We start from the raw sequence: 25,201 nt of genomic DNA, 5'->3' as shown, positions 1-25,201 counted from the left end.
ATTGTCAATACTCAAGTACCTTTTTTTGGATTGGAAAATGTTCTAGGTCATACTTACCAAGCATTAGATTTATGTGCAAAAAGAATAACCTATGATGACAAAGCTCATGCCATTGGGAATAAAAAAAAAAGTTACAGTTTACCTTTTGACAGTTCTGTACTTCCTTCTGATTTTCATGAGAATTTTGTTGTTTCCATTTCTCTTTATAATGATGCCTGTTGGATGGGGCATGTGAGACAGAGACCAGGAGATTTGGACAGAATCTCAAAGCAGGTCTCCATTTTCCTCCAAACACACATTATTTTACTCTCTGGGTGCAGGCTCATTTCTAATTGGGGTAAATGTGCTGTCATTTCTGTGGAATTTGCTTATGTTTGAAATCGTTTATATGAGGACTTGACAGATATATATGTATATATATGTGTGTGCATACATTTTGACAATGACTCATTGTAGCAGTGTTAAGAAATTCCCCACATATTATCTAGCCATCTAAAATGGGTTCTTTTTCTCTGAAGTTCTAATTTAAAAATATGCTAATAAGATACAGTGAATTTTTAAAATATTTGCTAGGTGGGAGTGAAAGGTTAGTCTCACATCTGAAAATATAAAATATAGGAATTGAGAATTGCTCTTAAAATAGTACATATACAAGATTTATTTAGATAGAGTGTATGTACATATTTCTGTATGTATAAAGACAGAGAGATAGATAGACAGACAGACAGATAAGTGACTGGGTCTCGGAATCAGAGAACAGGTTGTGTCTTACTCATGGAAAGTGCTAGTTTTTATTTTCCATCCTCAACCCACATAGGGTGATGTGGTGAGTGACTAGAAGGAGACTGGAATCCCATGTCCCTAAGTTGTTTTAAGTCCCTCCCTTTGGTGTGAGAGAGAGAAAGAAAGACAGATACTCTGGCACGTGTGCAAACCTTCTCCTGGGAGAGGAGGGGTAGTCAGTGCGCTGGCACATCAGTAACAGCTTAGATGAGTTAAGCCTCTAAATCTCTCAGAAGCAATACTCCATCTCAGGCTTCCGAGACATTTTGGCTCGGCCCATCATCCTTTAACCAAGTTAGCCAATGCTTTCTGCTCAGAAAGACCTGACTCTGCAGAAATGTCAGAATAGTTACGGGTCATTGTCTCCCAAGAGGATTATCAGGAACTATCTCCCAAAGAAATGGGATTTGAGTTTTGTTTGAAAAAAGGGAACTGACTTTCCTTTGGAGAAATTGAATTGAGCAAATCAGAACATGTGGGCAAGCTCTTTTTTTTGCTGGAGTGTCCCTGTGCCACAATATTGAAGTTACTGGAAAGAGACTGATGCTAGGGTGTGCAGGCTAGGAGATAGCTGTTTAGCCCTAATGCAGTAGAACGTATAATGGTACCCACTGACCCTTGAAGGTGCAGAAGCATTTTACCAAGGATCCAAACGCCCTCTTTTGTGCTTTCATGTTGAATATTATTAAATCTATACATCTTTGTCAATTAGGAAAGCCGTATATCTTATTTTCTCTGATATTTACAATTAACTCATAAAACCCTATGAATTGTCATAATTTTAGGTGATGAAGACAGTGATTTTCCATCTAGTGTTCTCAGACGAATTCTCAAAAAGATTTATCCTAGGTATTTTTAGAGGACATTTATGCCTTATGAAAATTTAAGAAATTCTGTAAAAAGCTAAAACTTATGAGTCCGTCATCTGCAGTTTTATGATCTTTGTGTAGTGTTTTTGCGAATGTACAATTAGAGAAGAAAATATCCTCAGAAAACAACTTGGAGTAAAATCTTCACACTCTGCCAGTGGCCAGGAAGTAAATCCCAGCAAGATGGGGTGATGGGGCAGATGGTGGCTCTGGGTTTGCAGAAGGTGTGGCACAGAGCGAGGCCAGCAAGGTTGTTGCCAGACTGGCCCTGTTAATTAAGGTGTATCATAGATCAACCTATGTCCTTAAAGTCAGTGGGTTCAGTCCTGAACCTGGCAATTCACCACTTCCTGCTCAATTCTAGCAGTGAGAAGGACCTTGACCCATGAGGAATTAAAGCCCAGACTTACCCTGGGGAAGTGGCTTTGTCTTTTTACAACCTAGGACTATGCCAAGCACAGAAGAGAGGTTTAGATAATCTTCAGTGGTGTGAAATATTTTTGCATCGTGCAAGTTTGCATTGTAAGTTTGGGATACAATACACATATTATAGCTTTGTTTGAGTATTAAATTCTGTGATGCCTGTAAACTATTCAGGACATATATTGAAACATAGCACGCTCTTAGTAAATATTATTATTATTATTATTATTATTATTATTATTATTATTATTATTATTATTACTTCTGTTAGTCTAAGTATTATTAATTTCAAATACACGTACATGCATTTTGAGAATTATATACTTCTATACAATCCAAAGGGAAGAAAATTTGGAGAGTTCCATTGGAATTAATCTTGTTGATTTTTATTAAAGTCTTTTAGGCATTATTATGAATGGCTAAAAACCAGGGAGGGGTTTCTCACTGAAACTCGTTAATAAAATAGATATAGTGTCTTTAAAATTTCATCACATATTTGGTTCTCTCCCCCTCTGGGCACATGGGGGTCTTCTTTTGGTTGGGTGGGGCCATATGATTAGTTCCGGCAAATAAGGCCTTTCATGAGTGGAAACATTCAAAGATCCTCCCTCATGGGCTGCTCCTTCCTCATGGGAAATGGAATGAAAATACTAGGAACAGTAGATATCCTGCCAGAGCCCTCTGGGGAAGCAACAGGTATGAAACAAAATCTTTGTATTCTAAGCCACTAAGATGTAAAGATTTGTTTCTGTTTCATTTATTTATTTTTTTTGACTGTCACATAACTGCGTCTATCCTGATGGTTGCAATAATCCATTTTCTTGAAGTTGGCAAAATTTCCAATGGAACTCACGAAATTATACGCATTTGAATGAAGAAAAATTAACCTTTTTGGGAAAAAAAACCCTAAAAATAAAAATGCTATTTGCTTCTGTCTTAAAAACCTAAGGAAAACATTCAGTTTTGGGGGAGGAAATGCTACTTAATTTAGGCAGTCACTAGTTTAGGAAGTTTAATTTTGTGATAATATGTAGAAATGATTTAAAATGGAAAAACAAAGGCAGGAGAGTGCTTCAAAAGGCAAAATCCAGAGCAATGGCTTTGCAACAAGGGCAACAGAGCAAAGGTGGAGGTGTGAGAAATCGGGAGGAGGAGCTGATAGAATTTGGTGTGCAATGGTGTATAAGGAATAAAGGAGCTCAAAAGTGGTGATCTTTTCTTTAATGAACTATGAGAGTTTCCAAGACCAATTAATGATGAATAGTTAGAAGAAACCTCTCTGATTAAAACTCACTTAAATCTGTTATTTTCTATGTGTAAAAGGAAAAAAAAGGTTCAAAATATGGTGTTCTATTCTAAGATTTCTAAGAGCAAAAATAGTTCATGTGGTATTTTTTTTTAGTTCTCTGTTCTATGTTTCCAAATCTTTTATAGGAGGGGGAAGTTTTTATTTATCAGTTATTCCTCAAAAAAGCCATGGAGGGAGGAAGGGAGGATGGGAGGAAGGAAGGAAGGAGGGAAGGAAGGACGGATGGAAGGAAGGAGGAAGGAAGGAAAGAAGGATGGAAGGAAGGAAGAGAGGAAGGAAGGAGGGAAAGAAGGAGGGAGGAAGAGAGGAAGGAAGGAGGGAAGGAGGGAAGGGAGGAAGGGAGGAAAGGAACTGAAGAAGAAAGAAAGAAAAAGAAAGCAAGTGAGTATCTCATTTATCTCATACGTCCACTTTTTATTTTTCTCATTTTAGCAATAACATTTCTAGAATACATAAGTTACTTATATGCATGTTTTATATTTTAAGTAGACAAATCTTTTTCAATTTTTTTCTCTATAGCAGCAGCAGCTTCTACCTTGAAAATAAGCAACCGATTACAGAATTCCAAATTGCTTGATAATATACTAATTTGAGGGTGGGAATAAAGAGTCTAGGCAGACAACTGCCAAAGATTTACTTCACAGCTGATGCTATGGAGGGCATGGTTTGCCAGGTCTAAATGTGCTGTTCCGTGTAGGTCATAACCCTGGCCAGCGGGAACACCCCTCACCACACCATCCACACCCAGCCGGTGGGAAAGCACTTTGACTGCGTGGACGACTTTTACATCCCCAGCCCCACACTTGTCGTCACCCACATGAGGTAAGTGCTAAGATGAGTACCCACTTTTTTTTCAATAAAAAAAATTATTTACTTAAGATTTTTCTGGAGGGAGGTAATTCGGTTTATTTATTATCAGTTTTTTTTAACGGAGGTACTGGAGATTGAACCCAGGAACTCATGCATACTAGGCACATGCTCCACCACTGAGCTATACCCACTCCTTGTATCCATGTTTTGGTTTCTCTCTACTTCTGATAGAAAGCCATGGGAAATCACCAAAAGAAAAATTCAGTTACCCAACAATTAGACACATCATTGCACATGATTTAGCTTTGTCTCATCTGCCTGATGGACATTCATTTATCAATATGATGATGAATTTTGTGTGATGTACTTCCTTTTCTGTGTAATAGAGAAGTGAATTTACAAAGATATGGTTGCATTTTTAAATCGATGTTACAGTTCATATTTTTGCCAATTATCATTAAGATATTCTTATTAGGATTTTGCAAAATGCTGACATTTGAACTTGGCCTGAGTTCCTCCCAGAGAGGAGAGCCACTCTCATCACCACCTATTCAATGTATTGTAATAGCATTCTTATATCGTTTTTGCCCATATAGGAATGAATATAACACTGTATTAGTGAGTATGGAAAGTTGAAATGTTTGAGGTCTATAAATGTTCATGACAGATGATTGGATAAATAAGATGTGATACACACATGCACACATATATACACAATGGAATATTACTCAGCCATTAAAAAGAATGAAACAATGCCATTTGCAGCAACATGGATAGACCTAGAGATTATCATATTAAGTGAAGTAAGTCAGAAAGAGAAAGACAAATATTATATATCACATATATGTGGAATCTGAAAAAAATGATGCAAATGAAGTTATTTACAAAACACAGACTCACAGATGTAGAAAACAAACTTATGGTTACCAAAGGGGAAAGTGGGGGTAAGGATAAATTAGGAGTTTGGGATTAGCAGATACACAGTACTGTACATAAAATAGATAAGCAACAAGGACCTACTATATAGCACAGGGAACTATATTCGATATCTTGTAATAACTATAATGAAAAAATATGAAAAAACATATATTTGTATAACTGAAACATTATGCTTTACACCAAAAACTAGCACAATGTTGTAAATCATATATACATCAATTAAAAAAATGTTTGAGGTCTGTACCCTCAGAAAACATGTTGGCATGTTTTATCTTTAAGTATTTACAAAAAAGTAAAAAAATGATAACTTCCAATGATATCACTCTGAAGGTTCTGCAGAAGTGCTTTAAGTGATGAAAAGGGGGAGAATTTGTATATTGACAATTTCTGATACTATGTGTTTTGATAATGTATTCGAAACAATGTAAAGCAGTGCTTAGCAATATTAGTGAATCTGAAACAAACTAGTATTTTATTCTCTTTTTCAAGTAAATTTTGATGAGGGGAACTGCTTCAGATATGTTATATGAGCCATTATTTGGTTCTTGTGTACATTTGTTTCCCTTGAATTAAACTGAAAATTATCTCTTATAAAAGTTGGAGTTGTAAGAATTCTGAAAGAGTGCAGAATTCAACTTGGAAAAATAAAAAGGGAGATTCATAAATTAGAGTTGTGGCTCACGGTCAATTAAATTTAAACTGTTCTTTGTGCACCCAAATAGATGCTTTCCAAGAGTTTGATATATTTGTCAAGCAATTTATTATTGTTTTCAGAATGCCTATCATGTGCTTAGCAATAAAGAGATTAAAAATCATGATATACTGTCACAATTATTACATGTTTTTATGGAAAATAAGTAGAACTTAATGGAAATGCAGCATATTTGAAAAGCATTTGCATCAAAGTAATATTTAGCTCTGACTGCAAGCATTATAATCATTCAGAGACCAAAGAAATAAGAATATGAACTGAAAATTATCCCACTTGAGATGGTGTCTAAAATATATATAATGTTTTTATACTAATTGGATGAGGATCAAACGTCCTTTCATTGGCATTGAGTGTTATGATGAATAAATATGCTTTTGTTGTTTTCAAGTTGTTGGTAAATTATTACTAATCGATAATTTGATATGTAACATTTGCTTTTATTTATCTCATTCTCCTATTCCCTATCATTGTATCTGATATACTATCGTCAACTTTGTGTATTTTTTAAAAATACACTATTAATTCAATTATTTGGGTCCAAATTCCTGTGTCTATGACACTAATATGGTTAATAGTATATAGTTCTGGGTATTTTTTTCTCCTACAAGTATATTGTGTCATTAGGATAAAATAGCTATCAGGGAGAGGAGTCTAAATTTGTCTGAATAAAGTGAGTGCCATGAGTCATTTTGTGTTTGTATGTTTAACTGATACACTCTCAGAACTTAACATCTCTTTAGGGTCAAAATGATTACTACATATCTGAAGTTGGAGCTATTAATCATTACAAGAACATTCATATAATGTGAACACATATAAGGCAACGTTTTATTTAAGTTATTTCTATAACTTATGAGAAACACTGAAAAGTATGCTTGAGGATATTTTTAAACATCTTGATTTCATCTAGGGGTGTATAGTGAAATGCACAAGTGTTTTGCCAATACTTGTAAGAAGACAAAATTAAATTATCACAATTCTACCTGCATACAGAGCCCCATTTGGAATGAATGTGAATGATCATCATGCTTCCTACTGTGTTTCACAGCAACTCTTCCTATTACTAAAGTGAAGAATAAGAATGGAAGGTAGCATGCATTTCCAAAAATAGATGTTTAAATATGTAAAGTGTTTTTAACATAATGAGGATTTATTACACATCAGGAGAACCTGAGGGTAGATGTGGTCTTTTCTCTTACCAATTCATGGAACGTTTTTCTGCCCAAATGTGGCATGTGTTCTGAGATTGCTTTTTCTATGAATTGCGTTTTTCCAAATTTGAGACTATTTTCTGACTATTGTGCTTGGTACATAGTCCAGGCCAGGCAGAAGATCTGATGCATAATATATGTTTAATTAGTATAAGTCTTCTTCCTCTGATCCCCCATCACACTAATCTGCTTTTCTTTCAGATGGCCATTTCAAATAATTTATATTTCCCATGTCTGAAAAATGTCTAGACAGGTGTCAGGATTTTATATCCTTAGTGACTCTAGACTGGTAGGCACTTAATTCATGTTTCTCATAGGAATGGAAATAAAGAAAGAAGGAACTGTTACACTCTTTCCTAAACCAGACTAGTAGTATTGAATGAAGACTGTATTTCTTTTTTTTTTAATTGAAGTATAATCAGTTTACAATGTTGTGTCAATTTCTAGTGTACAGCATAATGTTTCAGTCAGACATATACATACATCTACTCCCTTTCATATTCTTTTTCAGTATAGGTTACTAAAAGATATTGAATATAGTTCCCTGTGCTATATGGAAGAAACTTGTTGTGTGTCTATTTTATATATAGTAGTTAGTATCTACCAATATCAAACTCTTGATTTATCCTGTCCCACCCCATTTCCCCCTAGTAATCATAAGTTTGCTCTCTCTGTCTGTGAATATGTTTCTGTTTTGTGAATAAGTACATTTGTGTCTCTCTTTTTTTTTTAAGAGTCCACCTGTAAGTGATATCATATGGTATTTTTCTTTCTCTTTCTGGCTTACTTCACTTAGAATGATGATCTCCACATCCATCCATATTGCTGCAAATGGCATGATTTTATTCTTTTTTATGGCTGAGTAGTATTCCATGGTGTAAATACAACTTCTTTATCCAGTCATCTGTCAATGGACATTTAGGTTGTTTCCATGTCTTGGCTATTGTAAATAGTGCTGCTATGAACATTGGGGTGCATGTGTCTTTTCAAATTAGAGTTCCCTCCAGATATATGCCCAGGAGTGGGATTGCTGAATCACATGGTAAGTCTATTTTTAATTTTTTTAAGGAATCTCCATGCTGTTTTCCATAATGGCTACACCAAACTACATTCTCACCAAGACTATTTCTTATGCACCTGATTTCTCAGCATCTTACATAGTGTGGGACATGCAGTGAGTTGGGCATTAAGTATAGGGAATGGTGTGAAAGCTGTAAACTGCAGTAAGAAGGACTTATGTCTCCTATCAGACAGATCTAAGCCTTAATGTCCCAGCAACACTCTTTTCCTTTGGCTCTTGTGATCTCAGCCAGCTGACTTCATTTCTTTCTAGGGATAGGAATCATATAGTGTTTGAATGTTAAGTTGCCCGTAACAGCTGTGTCCAGATTACTCATAATCTACATTGGAACAAGAGCTTCCCTGAGATTAGCAGTGGTTTTGCTGAAAGTCTTTATTTTTCTCTGCTTGATTTCTTCTCATCTTTTTCTCCTTTTTTTTTTGGTCTATAATTCTCAGGTTTGTTTACTCTGTGAGGTAAATGGAAACTAAAGACTTTAAGAGAAACAAAATTACTTCCTAAATCTGTATTAAAAGATAAACTTGTAGCTTAAAAAAAAAATCATCCATCTTCACAAAATTGGGAATGTTGTTCACTTTTTAAGACCGTTTGAAATTCTCAGCACTTTAAAACTTCGTCAGAGCCTAACAGCAGGTGCCTTTTACAGTGGCCTGATGAATTTGAATTTCAGGAGACTAATTTTCATTTAAAAACTGCCTGAGAATGAGGGCCCACTTACTCATTCTCACAACTCAGCTGAATTCCATCCCATCCTGAGTGACACAGCCCAGGCCACACACCATTCTTTCTATTTTATACTAGAGAGTAAGAGCTTTTTAGTGAAAAATCCCTTCTGTGGGTTTTGCTTATCACTCCTTCTCTATAGAAATCTGAAAATAACCTGAGCCCTAGGCTGGGTACACATCTAGGCTCAGCCACACCAGTGCCACCGATGTTTGCGCTAAATCAGAATGGTCTCCAAACAGCTGAGTTCTGGCCAATGAAGCAAGTTTGCGTCCTTTCCTTCCTCATTCTTGAATTTGATTGCTTGTGCAGAAAAACCCCAGACCAGCAGGCAACTATTCTTTAAAAATTGCGTGTGTGAACCCCTGTTGTGAATACAATTTAGTTTCACTAAACTACTCTTCCTGGAAGATGAGAGAGTGTATTACACTCCTGTCTCCCCATTAGTTCCTGCACTTCTGAAAGGGATTGACTAAACGCTGATTGACGAAACCTTTATTTTTAAAAGGCTATTAAAACACGTAATGGATACTTTTAATACACCAGAGTGTGAGTTGGTGAATTCATCCCCCAAATATTTAGAAAAAGTATAAAGTACTTGAAATTGATGTAATAACACAAACGATTTTCTGATGTTTATTGAAGTACATTGATCTCAATCACTCTAAAATTATATGCTTATTTGCTTTTAAGTAAGAATAAAACATTTTATATCTTACATTCTGTTATTTTTTACAAAAATAGTTCTGTTGAATATTTAATAAATGATGTGTGTTTCACATTAGTAATTCATCAGGCATTTCAGTTAACTGGCAATGTGTATTAGGTAGACACTCATTTTTCAGACTGGCAGTTCATAGAGAATTTTCTTTAAAAACCTTAAATTTCAATAAGTGATTAACAAACCATGAATCATAGTTCTAAAGTTGAAGAGATTATGCAGTACAAAAGGACCGTGTTTTGTAATGACATGAGAAATATTAATTTCTTATATGAAGAATTTAGATTTGGAATTATGTCTTATTCTATGTACAAAATATCCAGATAGGTAAAATGAAAAGAGACTGTAAAAAATGAAAATATGTATGTAATTCTCAGAAGAATCAATTATGTCTATTAATATTATAAAAAATGAAATAAGTTATTATTTTTTCATCAAAGTGCTCTACAGATGTCAAGCAAAATGTTTCACTTTCCTAAAAATTTGATTTCACAGAACTGTTATTATATCATTACATGTAAATAGATATATTTGAATAGTATTATAGTTCCACTACTCTTAATTTTTTAATGATATGGCTAATGCATGGGAATTTAATAATTTTGTTATCAATTTTTTAAAGTAGCCAGATATTAAATACTAATTTAAAAATAAATTTTCTTTCAGAAAAAATAGTTGTGTTTCAATGATTGGATTAAACATCAAAGCAACTAAATTTTTAAAAGAATAGATATTTACATAAATTATTGTTTTATTTTTGGAACCACTCTGAAGACAGTAATTAAATGTCAATTTCTTATAATATGTGTAAAGATTACAATTTACAGTACAGCTGCCACTAATATTTGCATATAAGAAATGAAAAACAGTAGATTTGCCAGTAATTTATCATGTTATCATTTTTTTTTTATTTTGTGTAAATATTTAGAGGGGTGAGGATACTTGAAAGAGTAAGAAGAGGAACTAATGAGGAGGCAGAATGACAACCAATGAGTGAAGAAACATTTCCACTGGATGTCCCTGAAAAATCTTAGGTCATACTTCCAAAAAGGATTTATTTTGGGGAGTTAGCGGACAAAAGTAAGAACTACATGGGGGCCAATGTGGTCAGAGCAGGGGAATTTGATAAAGTTTAGTACAAGATACTAAGAAAGCCATCAAGTAAAGCTACCAGAAATGCAAAAATCAGCAGAAGTCTCTTTTAGAGCTTTTGACTTGTCATGAAAAAAACAGGTGGAAGATAAGAAAAAGGATTAACAGCAAGATGTTTTTACCTCGGTTGCAAGGGCACAGCTAACATTTGGGCTATTTAAGGCTTTACGTAGAAATTCTTTAAAATTTCACGGACTAAAATAATACCTTTGATAAATTTAAAACACATGATGAAAAAAGACATATTTACAGCCTGACCCTCATAGCACCTGCAAATCACGCCTCTCCCATCTCTTGTCCACTCCCAGATTGAAGTGCAACTAGGAACAGATTTAATCCCATTTCATTCAAGTCTGCCAGTGTCAATTGGCACAGAGGACACTTACAGTAAATGCAAGAAGGCAGTTATTTCTGATGTACGTGTCTACTCCAGGACTAGTTCTATAAGTAGAAAGGAAACTTAGCAACTGAGGTAACACTTTTGCTATCAGAGATGCTTTGAAAGGCTTACTTACTCTTGAAATCACGCCCCCAGCACTACCATTTGATCTTATTGCCTAGAATTTCAAACCACTTCTCCCATTTCTTTGGGTTATATTTTCCTAGACATCTACCTCTAAAGTGCTCCTATTTCTTGAGGCAAAAATGGAACGGATGGGAATTTGACATTTTTATGATTATTTTTCTTCATGGATGATCGATTGATTACATAGTGTCTTAAAATTAATTGTTGTTCATTAGACGTGTGTGTGTGTGTGTGTATTTCAGTCAATGATTACATGATAAGCAATAAGATAAATAAGTATATTTGTAAATCCCAGTGATGAGGAGAGCTTGACGGCAACTGGTACTTATATAAACATTCGAAAAATGCCAGGCGCCACACTTTTGTCTTCCTCTACATTTGACCTGCTAACCAAAACAAAGAAACAAACAGCAAATAATGTTCCAGTAGTTTCCTTGTGAAAACTCCTCTCTCTCCCATCACGTACCCCAAGATGAAATTAGTTCCAATGAATATCTCAGATTGCATAATTCAGGATCCTGTGGAAAGTGGACCTCAATAGTATTCTTCAATTTGGGTGGGCTGGAAAGGACAACGTTAACTGGAGGCACTCTTTTAGAGCCCTCAAAATTCGAATGAGTGCTGGCAATCAAATATAGCAATAGGGGACTGAGGACTTATCCAGGGTCAGATCCGCCATGATCCCCATACAACCAATGGCTATGTCTGCACTGCAGGGAATAAAGAAAAATGAAATAGCAGGTAGCAGGCATCGTTCTGCTGGCCTGGAGGGAGGTCTGGAGCACTGCTTTTCCATTATAAATTACAGCAAGAAAATGATTAAGAAGGGATTGGGTTTGATATATGTTTCCTTAAAGCTTCTCCAAGGGAAAAATAAACATTCTGGGAAAGTGAAAGTTAAAGTAAAGTATGTCACCATCCCTCATATTTTATCAAATCTGTTAAAGCCAAATTATATATATGGCTGGCCATATATCAAGACAGCTCTGCACTTGTGACTTGATTCATGGACAGGCCAGGTGCATAGAGATAGTTTCAGCACTAAAATTACCTGGTTGCATTGAAATCCAAGCACATCGGAAATTGAAAACATCAGTTGTTCCATGACTTTTTAGGAAAACTATGCTCTCAGAGTGATAAGCAGCAACTGAGATTCTTTCCAAAAATGGGTCTTAGATAAAGATCTCGCAAAGTCACAATTCAGAGTAGTTCAGGGTTTCTTTTCTCCCTTCATTCTTTTTTTTCCCATTTTTTTTTAAGTTGAAGTATAGTCCGTTTACAGTGTTGTGTCAGTTTCAGGTGTATGGCATAATGTTTCAGTCATACATGTACATACATGCATTCATTTTCATTATAGGTCACTACAAGATGTTGACTATAGTTCCCTGTACTATCAGAAGAAACTTGTTTATTTACTCCCATCATTCTTAGATACTAATTCCTCCCACAAAGACAAATAAACTGACAAACAAAAGGGATTCCAAATATCCCAGGAGCTGGAACTTTTTCTCTCTATTCTCTTAAATAGTGAATGTCGGAAACACGCAAATTCTGAAACCGTGACCTTCCCTTTCCCAGTGTCTCTGAGCCTCTTTTTCCCCAGTCCACTCTACACAAACACAAACTCCCGATTGTCAGGATCTGCCACCTCTCGGGGTCATTACATTCCCAGAGCCCAGGGCACTATCTGAAAAAGAGAAAAGCCCAGTCATAAATTGCTTATTAAGCAAATTACATACTTTTACGAGTACATGTGCACACACATATGTAAATCATTGTTGACAAATCTTCCTGCATGCTTACATGGGTGCAAAGTTTCTTCTACATAAACACAATTTTCTTCATCTTATTTCAAAGAAGTGAATGTAATATACCCTTCGAGCTTTGACTTGTAATGCCATTCTTCTGCTTTCATTACAGTTACTGGATTTGCTTTTAAGCTGTACTTTCAACCTTCTTTAGCATATTAGTACAGCCCACACAGGGAGTGTAAAATGCTTAAGACATAATATCGCTGCGTGCTTGCAGCCTAGTGTTGTGTGTGTGTGTGTATTCGGTTTATCTTCACTGCTTCCTGTGTTAGAGAGCTGTGTCTGCTTCCCCACTTGGTCTCTACCCCATATGAACTATCTCCATCTCAATCTTGAAAAGAAAGGGCCTATTGCCTGTGTTAATGAGTCAAAACTCATTCTACTCGCCACACGACAGGCTAGTAAGTTGGGAGGTGAGGTGTTGGAGCAAGGAATAACAACTTCATTTAGAAAGCCAGCACACCAAGAAGATGGGGGACTAATGTCCTGGAGAACCATCTTCCCCCTGTCAGAATTCAGGCTCCCTTTATATTGAAAAGGGGAGGGGGTGTGGTTGCTTGTGGCAAACTTCTTGGTGTCAGAATCCTTTGTTCTTGCAGCTGTCTACATCGGTCAGGTCATGATATTCCTGGAAACCTCCAACAGGACATATGTTATTTTCTGTCCTGCAACTTTTTATCTCTATGAATGGAAAAGTGTTGCACCCTTAAAGGTCAGAGCTTTGAGAGTGGACTGTCCTGTACATTTCAGGGTCTAGGCAACATTCTTTTTTACAAAAGGTGCAGAATCAGCATGACTGAGCCCAGGAAACAGAGCACAGGGTTGGAGCTAAAGGACAGATCCAATATGGAGTCATATTTGTTCTTTTCTATTACACCCCAAGTGGATGAACCTCTTTTGAAAGAACATTCCCTTAGATGAGTATCCTGTATTAACTGCGATGTTTTTGTCATATGGGAAATAAGGCTGGGTTTAAACGCAAGGTATATTTGAAACACAAGGATTTCATTATTTTAAAAAAGGAAAAGTTTTGCACAGTTATATTAGTAGACTCCCAAGTTCTGCAAGTTAATAAAACCTCTAACTAGATTTGCTCTGTGGCATTTTTTCCTGAAGAAATCAATGGAGCAATAATGACATGTAATTAGAAACACTCTACATTGCAGATCTGCCTCTTGAGTTTTATTATGCAAAGTAAGATAGCTCTTGCTTCTTCCCTCAGAGGTCCTCATGCCAACTCATCAAAGTGTTCTGTAAAACATAGGGTCGTCCATTTACGGGACCCAGTATTCTGCTTAGGAGAGAGCTGTGATGTATTCATAGCACTTTTCTATGTACTTTTCCCCTTTGTCATATATGATTTGGGATTTTGCTAGAAATGGTAAATCAAACTTAGTTTACCCTGAATGAGTGAATGATAATGGCTACCTAGATTGCTTGGGTTTCTTTGTTTAGTAGTAAAAACAGACTCAAATAACAATTATGATGAATGAGGAAATACATCAGAAGTTACGATACAGTATGATGTTTCACAAGAGGGAGGCAGGGCTTATCCTGAGACCTGAGGTAATTTCTTAAATGAATCTCATGTGTGCATTGCAGGATCTGTTTTATACATTTATTCAATTGATTAGACTATAACATTCTGAAACAGCAGATAAATCATTAATCAATTCTCACAAAACATGTATATAAAACAATAATGTGTACAAGATTTCTAATTCTTTCTATCTTTAAGTGGATATGTTACCAAGTCCAAACTCATTCTGCTTGCCACGTGAAAGGCCAGTGAATCAGGAGATGAGGTGTTAGGGCAAGGAATAGTGACTTTATTTGGAAAGCCAGCAGACTGAGAAGATGGCAGACTAATGTCCTGGAGAACCATCTTCCCCCAGTCAGAATCCAGGCTCCTTTTATACTGAAAAAAGGAGGGGATGTGGTTGGTTGTGGCAAACCTCTTGGTGTAGGAATTCTTTGTTCTTGCAGCTGTCCATCTGGGTCAGATTATGGTGTACCTTCAACAAAACAAACGTTATTTTCTATTCCGCAACTTGTTACCTTTATATGAATGGAAAAGTGTTACACCCTTAAAGGTCAGAGCCTTGAGGATGGGCTCTCCTGTCTATTTCAGGCTCCAGGCAACATCCTTTTACAAAAGGTGCAGAACCAGCGTGACGGAGCCCAGGAAACAGAGCACAGCATTAAAATCACAGGAACAGATCCAATATGAAGTGAGATTTGTTCTTTTCTACTACAGATATATTATTTTTCTGTTGAAGGAAGGTGATATATTTTACCATAACATCTAATTCTCTGAATTCATGATTTTTTCTTGATGAAATGTTTTATTAAAATGTTAAAACTTTAAATACAAGTATCATAACCAAAAAACTCCCTTTTGAATGGTGAACTCCTGTGTGACTGAACAAAGCAATGCTATTACATAATTTTGTCTTTGAAAATACATGCATAAATTAATTATAGCAGTCAGAATATTTTGAAAAGTTTATGTGAATGTGGCTAAAATGCTTAGTTCACATCTACATCACATTCTTTTCTCTTTTTTTGGCATAAAAACAAATTTATTTTAAATGGAGTAATAGTGGTAGTGGTAGGGGGTGTCTTTAGAAGGACAACATTGGTGGCACTGATATCCTCTGTCTTTACAATGATTAGAGGCTGGAAAAACGATTCCGTGTGATTCCACTTGAGTTAATATTTTGTCCCATTTTAACTTAGTTGTCAACCTCTGGCTGTAGCCTCCCTATGGCTATTCATGTAGGAAAAAAGAAACTGGGTACTGTGAGTCAATCAGAGAATGTCTAGATAAATGCATTCCTTTCTTTAAATGAAAAATGCTCACTTGTTAACTTTCACTCGTTATGTTACAATGTTCCATCTCTTGCTACTTTTATTGAAAAAAAATAATCAGGCAGCATGATGTCAGGTTTGGTTCAAGCAAAACTGAAGTACATGAAAAGAATATCACAGAGCCTTTAAATTTAACTATAACAAAAAACCCCACCAAATTAGTACTTATATTGAGAAAACTTCTCTGAAGTCTAATCTGTCCTCAGTCGTGAGTAGACACATTCACCATAACCACTGAGTATATTAAAAATATTAGGCAATAAACATTAAACTGCCAGGGTTTTATCCTTTGGTGTTTACACCAGTATGGTGTAGGGTATACAGGCCTCCAAAATGAATAGAAACAGTGTCGAGGGAAGTAAAAAATGGTAGTTGCCTTAAGTAACCCTTAAAACTGCTTGTGTGGAGAATAGGGAACCCTCTTACATTGTTGGTGGCAATGTCATTTGGTGTAGCCATTATGGGAAACAGTATGGAGATTCATCAAAAAACTAACAATAGCCTTACCATAAGATCTAGAATCCTACTCCTGGGCATATATCCAGAATGAATTTTAATTCAGAAAAGTACTTGCACCCCAATGTTCATAGCAGCACTATTTACAATAGCCAAGACATGGAAACAGCCTAAATGTCCATCAACAGATGACTGGATAAAGAAGATGTGGTATATTTATATAATGGAATACTACTCAACCATAAGAAGAATAAAATAATAGCATCTGCAGCAACATGGATGGACCTGGAGATTATCATTCTAAGTGAAATAAGGCAGAAAGAGAAAGAAAAATACCGTATGATATCACTCACATGTGGAATCTAAAAAAAATAAAAAGGCAAATCAACTTATTCATAAAACAGAAACAGACTCACAGAAATAGACAAGAAACTTATGGTTACCAGAGGATAAAGGGGGTGGAAAGAGATAAATTTAGAGTTCCAGGTTTGCAGATACTAACTACTATCTATAAAATAAACAACAAATTTCTTCTGTAGAGCACAGGGAGCTCTATTCAATACCTTGTAGTAAACTATAATGAAAAGAATATGAAAATGAATAGATGTATGTATGTGTATGACCGAACTGTTATGCTGTGCACCAGAAGTTGACACAACATTGTAAACTGACTATACTTCAATTAAAAAAAAAAACTGCTTGTTGAATTAGGTATGCTGAAAATCTCCTCTTTTTTGTTTAGACTGAAGTTAAATTTCTCCCTTTTTCCCTGTATTTTGGAAATTTCATTTCATTTTTTTTTTTTTTGAGAGAAAAAGGGATAATGAAAAGGACTTGGATTTTTTTTTTCCATATTGACAACTGGTTTTCCAGAAAATGGTCTAAAATTACAGCAATTCATTTTTTGTCATGATGTAAAGCTTATTTTCAAGCTTATGTAATTTTCAATACCTAAATATAGCTTTTAGTTTTTTGGGAACAAAAAAGAATCAGAGTTTACCTATACTATGACTGTGAAAGTAGCAGCTGATTTATATAATTAAACCAAGAAAATCCTGACACAACCTAGATTTTTCCCTTAATAAGTCAAGATCATTTATCAGTTTTGAGTGAAAGGACACATTGCCTATGGTTTTAATTAGTTAAAGTATTCATTGTTAAAATTCTGCTTAAAAACTTAGTTGCATTACTATCAAATACATAATTTTGATCCCTGAATAATTTTTAATTAAAAAAGAGCTCACCCGAACTCACTTAACTGATACATGAAAATAACAAGAACATGAGTTATTGGTTTATATAGAAAAATGATGTTAAGAAATATAGATACATACATTTTATTTTTTTTTAATTAAAAGACTTTATTCTTTTAGAGCAGGTTCAGGTTCACAGCAAAACTGAGCAGAAAATACAGAGAGTTTGCACATAGCCCTCCCCACCCTCACATACTCCCCTGCCCTCAGCATCCCTCATCAATGTGGCATATTTGGTACAATCAGTGAACCAACATGAACACATATTATCAGCCAGAGTCCATAGTTTACATCAGGGCTCACTCTTCATGTACATTCTATGGCTTTTGACAAATGCATAATGACATGTACCCACCACTATAATATCATACAGAATAATTTAATCGCCCTAAAAATCCCTTGTGCTCCATCTGTTCCTTCCTCCCTCCCTCCCTCTCCCCAAACCCCTGGAAACCACAGTCTTTTTATTGTTCCTGTAGCTGTGCCTTTTCCAGAATGTCATTTAGTTGGAATCACACAGTTTGTAGCTTTTTCAGACTGGCTTCTTTCATTTAGTAATATGTCTTTTAAGTTTCTTCCATGTCTTTCATGGCTAGATGGCTCATTTCTTTTTTTTTTTTTTTTTACTGCACATATATTTTTTAATTTACATATATGTACTGTTCATTGTTTCTAAGAACGTTTAGAGCTTTAGCTTTTTAAACTTTCATAGTTGTCAAAGGAATAAAGTCAACCACAAAATAAGAACTAATTCAGAAAGATACATACACCCTGCTATTAACAGCAACATTATTTATAATTGCCAAGATACGGGAGCATCCTAAGTGCACATCAGTAGTTGAATAGATATCGAAGATGTGGCATATATATAGATATATACATTTTAATATAGACTAAACATGCCTTCCTGATTTCTTGCATATAGCCTTAATTTGCTTGCCATTTTTGACATTAAAAAAAATCTCTACTGCCATCCACATTTTTATTCCTACTAGGAAATAGTGAAGTATAATTCAAAGAGGTTTTGTTGGACACAAATGACTTTTTAATAAATAGATGTAGAGGGAGATTTGGCAACAGTCATTTGAGATTTACATTATTTTTATATGTTCTGTGAATTAAGATTTTATGTTCTGTGAATTAAGAAATATACTGAGTATCATCATTACGATCTTATGAACAGAGAGTTGCATTAACCTATTTAAAACATTCCTGAATCTGATCTTTGTGCCCTGCCAACGTGAAATTAAGATATATTGATAATCCTTTTGGCACTTCTACCTCTTACCTAATTTCAAAGTGGTCCATTTAATATCTTTTAAAATTTTAGAACACTGGAAAGCACTTTTTAAACTACCATAATATTTAGATTTACAGGAGAGAGATAGATCATATCTATTCTTCAGATTCATAAAGTCATCATGAAAATTTCAAATTCATCAGGGAAACGGCTTTCCTTATTGTAGTTACAAGCGAAATAGAAACAATAGCCTTAAATTTTTATTATAAGTTGATACTATAAATAACTTAAAGATGCCCACTTTTTTATGATGATAAACTCGTGAATGATTTCCTAAGGCATGCACAGAAAGAAATCAAGAGCTTGAATTTAAGCAAGAAATAAAAGAATGACGATGTTGAGGAATAGTGTACCAGGTATACAAAAATGTACTGGACATGGAAGAAACGCACTATCATTTATTCATACTGTCTTAAGAGTTTCATTAGTAATTTCTAATTTTCCTCTTGTCCTCTGTTCAATAATCATTTAAAGGGATTCTCTATAATTTCCTTCTTTTAATATAGAGGCTACAGTCTGATTTTCTAAAGTCAAGTGTGAGTCACTGCATCGTGTGCGTGTCTTATGTTGTATTGCCTGGTTGTAATTTTTGTTCTTAATGCTACTGCTATTGTACAGTATGTTAATAGTGATTAAGAAAGATTGAGCACTTTCTCTGGATCAGACAGTGAGCTAAGGATTTTTATGCACTGCCTCATTTAAAACTAGCAGCTACATAAATTTTTAGCTCTCTTCTACATATGGTGAATCACTTCACTAATAAGTGTTGGAGCCAGCTATCAACTCAGTTTTGTCTAATTTCAGTGTCTTAGCCCTCAATACGTTATAGGATTCAAGTCCTTTTTTCACTTTCGGGGTAAAACTTAACAACTAATGCGCTCTACAAATTATCCTAAAGTCACCTTTAAAATGTTTCCGTCTCTCCTAAGTACCACCACTACAGCAAAACTCAACAGATCCACACATACTCTCCTGCCAATTTGCATTTATTTGCAACATGTCTTTTCTTCATTGTCCAACTAATAAACCCTTTTGGGCTTCTCTCAAAACCACCTTTCATAAAATGTGTCATATAATCTCCCCAGCTGGGGTCCCCGTGGCCTTTTGAACTTGCATATTTTCTCACTTGTGCTTGAGGACAGGTGACCTCAGTTGGAAACTAGCTCTTCAGCCCCTTTGCAACGTTTCATAGAGCATTTAATTTCATTTTGATCAGTTTGGTTTTCCTCTTTCAGAGATAAATGATTTCAGAAGGGACAGAGAAATACATGGTGTGATGTCCACAGGCCTGGGCAGACTCTGCATTCATATTTTGTTCTCTGCCCTTGTCTGACTTTTGAATGTCTGCTTATTAATCCCTTCCTCTCCAGTCTCTAGACACAGCCCTAAGCTGAACCCCCTCCCCTCTCACCTTGCTACTGCAATGGACTCTGACTATTTCTCCAAACTTCTTATTTTCTCCATACTTCAGTTCACCAAGCAGAGAACCACTAAATTCTTTTTCCTAAGTTAAATCCAAACTGTGTTGAGCCACCCCCTGTAGCAGGCTGAGCTCCTAACGCTGATCTGCACGCATGGGCCGGCCAGTGTGGCGCTAAGTAGCCCCTACACAGACTGACTTATGATGGTTTCACTTAGCATTTTTCCACTTTTAGATGATGTGGAAATGATACAAATTCAGTAAAAGCATAGTTCAAATTTTGATCTCTTCTCTGGTTAGAGATATGCTGTGGGATACTTTCTCGTGATGTGGGCGGCGGTAGCTCCCAGTCACCCCCACCACCAGGGAGGGTAAACAACAGGTGCACTTAACAGCCATTCTGTACCCAGGCAACCATTCTGTCTTTCGCATTCAGTATAGTATTCAGCCAATTACATGAGATTTCCAGTACATTGTTATAAAACAGGCTTTGTGTTAGATGCTTTTTACCCAACTGTAGGTCGATGTAAGTGTCCGGAGCCCATTTAAGATTAAGCTACGCTGTTCGGTGGGTTGAGTGTATTAAATGTGTTTTGACTTGCAGTGTTTACTTGCCTAGCCCCGTTGTAAGTTAAGGTCTCGACTTTGTTGTTTCCACTGAACTATTTGTTTTTGTCTCAAGTGCTCTTTCTGATTCTGATTTGGATCCTCTTAATTTATATCTGTCTCCTGGCCAAACTCAAATGCTCTCCAGCTCAGGCAACTTTTTTCTATTCCTCGGTCGTTTATGGCACCACTCTCCTCAAAATTTATTTCTTCTTAAAGGCATTCAACCTCACATCAATTGTTAGTGTATTTCATCTATTTATTCCATATGACTGTATTAAGCAGTAACTATTCACATCCGAGACATTCTTCCAGATTCCAACAGGAAATTAAGTATAGATTTTGCCTTATTTTCCTATAGTGCAATATGCTTATCACTGTTATTAACAAAGGATACAAACTATTTTTAAAAAGAACTACTTTGGAACTGTAAGGACACAGATTGAAATTTAGTGAATCCTACTTACTGTTGTCTGCTGGGGTTCACTCTGCCCTCTTTATAGGTCCAAGTCTTTTGCATAAGTATTTACACTTGCTACCTGGGGTTTGTTAGCAGATAGAGGGATTCCCAAACTGGAAACCCACCAAGAGCGTGGGCAAGCCTCCCCCAAATGTGTGGTTTCTCATCCACCAACTTACAAAGAATTCTAATAGAGGGAGGGAGACAAAGTGAAAAAAAAAGAGCTGCTTGTATTGCTCAGAGAGAGAAAGAAAAGAAAAACACTGGAGTGGGGAGCCATCAGGTCAAGAGAGCTCCAGCCCTCAATGGGGCCACAGGGTCTTTTACTGGAAGGCTCTGCCATCTTTATCTTCGTTCCGGTGGTGTCAGTTACCTCCTACTGGCTCTTTCCTCCCATGGAGCTCAGCCCTAAAACAGAAACTTCAGAGGTGGGGGAGAGAACAAAGAAAGAGATACTGGGCTGTGTCCTCGGGATGGATGCAGCAGCTGTGGGACATAAATAGTCCTGTCGTAGGACCGTGTTCTTGGAACCAGGGAGCCAGCTGTGGGATAAGAAAAATGTCCTGTCTTTCATCAGCCTGGCACTGCCTCCCCTTGTTGGGAGCCAGTAAGGGACAGTCAGCCGCTCTCAGTGAAGCAGGGCACCTGACAGAGGCACAGACAAACAGACTTCGACTTCTATCTGGGAGCAATAATTAATTCAAGCCCATGCAGAACCTATGTGATAAGCATTTCACTGGTGCTGGGGAAAGAGACTTCTGATTTCTGTGCATGCTGGTCTAGAGGATCTGTGAAGCCTGGATCTGAGACCAAGACAGAAGATAGCAGAGACAATACATTAAGGGAAAAAAAATGAGTTATGGTTATATTACTATGGAGCAAATTCCAGCTCTAATTGAGCTGGTTCTTTTTCCTCTGTATGAGCCCTCCGATTTTTATCTTTTTCTTTTTTTTTTAGTTTAAAAAAATTTGGACTGGTTATCCTATTATTTAAAAATGGAAGGGTCTAAGATTGGGTTTCTTTATGTCTAAAATACACACATTACCACCTTCACGCTATTTTGAGTTGATGGCAGCATTTTGTGTAGTTCCTGGCACACAACAGGAGATTCATAAACGCTATTTCCCTTTTCTCCTGGGATGACTAATTTGGTGTCATAGTATCTCCTCAGTAGACACACTAATTAGCACTCAGGAAATATTTGTTAAAAAAAAAAAAAAACACTACACTTAGTAATGTTTGTCTGAGTTGTCTGTCTAGGGTAGTGATTCTGCATAAAAGAAAGAAGTTCCCTGAGCTAAGTCCTAGTTTGTAGCTTGCTGAAAACTTCCCCGTGGACTTTGGTGCTGAGGAGACAGGGAGTTTCCACCTATCAACGTCTTAGGTAACACCTTGTGTAGCACCATATGGAGTTCACAATATTTGGATCCCTTGAGTCAGCTCAAGGGTCACACCAAACCTATAAGACTGCTGTCTGCAGAAGTTTTGTTAGAGTTCCTGAAATTACAACAGTTATAGATCAGGGCATTTGCTTATTCAACCTGGTCATTTATCTACGTGGCTTTCACAAATCCGTATTTTCTCTGAGTGCTAAGAAGAGAAAACTCACTAGGACTTTCCTTAAAGGAAAACTTTTATGTCATTGAGGATTTGACTGAAACTTGTGATTGAAGAAAACCTTGAACCCTGAGAACATTATAATTCTTTTAAGGTTTAAAGAATCAATTTTTTTTCTCTCTCTCTCAGGTAGATTTCATTATAAATCTCCTAGATTGTTTGTTTGAGATTTATGTCTTTCATGGAATTCTAAAAATAGTCTAGAGATATTTACTCAGTGGATTTTTTTTTTTTTTCTGATTCAAAGCAATGTGTGGATATTTCATTAGGCTTCTCAGTTTCAATTTAGCATCAACATACTTTACAGCAATGTCAAATAATTGGTAAGGTCTGTAAGTAAGTTAGAACCCTACATACTTTATGACTAATACTTTTTTGAAATGTATGATTCTTTTTTAAATAAATAGAATTTATCAAATGGTAACACAGTGAAATGTCATCTACCATTGACTGCTGACATTTGCTATATTTATTAAATAACTCATAAAACTCAGGAAGCTGTCTTATTTGTTCATTTTAGCTTGGAATTTTAATATTGCTGCTGTAGAGAAACCAAATCATACTCTTTAGCAAACAGGGTATAGGAAGAGGCTCAAAACCAAGAACAGTTTTGTTTTGTTTTGTTCTGTTTTGTTTGTTTTGATCAGTTGTGAACACTGATGATTCACACACCTCCTGTGGCGAGCTCTGTTGAGGACTTCATCTTTGGCCAGAAATATTTCAAGAAAAAACGTTCTGTAATAAAGATGACATGGAAGAATTCTTAATAAATACCTGTCAAATCAATTACAGGAGAATGTTTTGAAATGTCAGTGTCCAAGTAATCAGTGATAAATCTGCATGCTGATTACCGAATGAGCATCAAGCAGGTAAATGCTTGAACACTATCAAAATCTATGACTCAGTTTACTAGGAGCATCAGTATGTACCCAAAACAAGTTAAAAAATAATTTCCTGCAGCTATGTCTCTTACGCACAACATGTACCACCTAAACATCAATCCTACAGTGTAAGTCTTCTCAGACCCTTTGGAAAAAAAAATCATTAGTGGTGGATATCACAGTCATGATAGAGACCTTCATTTCTTCAAGGCTGAAAGGAAAATGTGGTAAAAGCAAAAATCTATAAAATAAAAAGTCATGGAGATGTGATATTTGGCAGGTCCAGGAGGAGGTCACTGTTTTGAACAGAATGAACAAATCACCAGCATAGTAGATGTTCATTAGGAAACTCAGAACAGCGTGAGAGAAACAAGACAGACAGAAACCCATCCTGCTGGAAAATGAGGTTGTCAGAGGCTTTCTGTAGGTGTAGGGAGAAAGGAAACAACTATGTTATCAACAAATCCAGATATGCAATCACTCTCATGTTCTCGGCAAAAATAATGAATAGAACGAAGATCTGTATGTTGGTGAATCCCTTATGTGTTCAGTCCTGACATGTTCGTTTTCAATGCCTCCTCCAGGATACTTAGCTATTCTTTTTTCTGCTTAGAAAGGAAAAAGAAAATCTAAAGTAGCCTTGTCATCGTGAGATGACCTGCAGAGTCACCTTACTCTTCTCCATGACTCTAATAATGAGAAGAGATTGCATTGCTTGACGTTATCTGTATCTGTCAGGACCTGCAGCTTCTGAACATGGCAAATAATCCATCTTTAGTTACTTACAGAATATATGCCAGGGCCAATTCACTTTGGCCATTACTTGGACAACATTCTTAACTTTAGATGTACAAAAGAATAGCTCTATAATTTGGTACATGTATAACTTAATTTTTAATAATACCCATTTGAAAGTGTCAACTTCTTTCAATTTACCCTGTAAGCACATACATTTCACATATGTACATAGATGTGTGTATTAAATCACCAGGGCTTGTATTATGCAGGTGTACACAGGTCGTCACACATTCTGATTGGTGGTGCCTAGACCCCAGCAGTTGTAAGATATTTTTAAATCATTCACAAATAATTGATCTTTAAGAAATGTTTAATCTGTACAAGGCAACATTTTGTCCTTTGCATGATTTAACCTATCACTAACCATAGCAACCATACTATTTCCATTTCATGAATTAAGAAACAGACACACAGAGAAATTAAATGACTTTCTCAATTTTCACACTGTTATTAAATTTCAGAACTGAG

The 25,201-nt window shown here is 36.0% G+C and overlaps 1 protein-coding gene across 3 annotated transcripts in view; it reads left to right on the top strand.

Annotated features, from left to right (window-relative positions):
• The window catches only part of FSTL5 (follistatin like 5), a 663,480-nt gene that overhangs the window by 606,871 nt on the left and 31,408 nt on the right, over positions 1–25,201 (top strand). For all 3 annotated transcript variants that reach the window (XM_064487260.1, XM_064487220.1, XM_010986860.3), the window contains one exon: positions 4,082–4,206. In XM_064487260.1, coding sequence (XP_064343330.1) covers positions 4,082–4,206 — 125 coding nt within the window. The remainder of the gene's footprint in view (positions 1–4,081; positions 4,207–25,201) is intronic.

This window comes from Camelus dromedarius, chromosome 1 (genome assembly GCF_036321535.1).
Source record: "Camelus dromedarius isolate mCamDro1 chromosome 1, mCamDro1.pat, whole genome shotgun sequence".
Taxonomy (NCBI): domain Eukaryota; kingdom Metazoa; phylum Chordata; class Mammalia; order Artiodactyla; family Camelidae; genus Camelus; species Camelus dromedarius.
The sequence above is the reverse complement of the archived record's forward strand: the minus strand, read 5'-3'. Positions and strand labels throughout refer to the sequence as shown.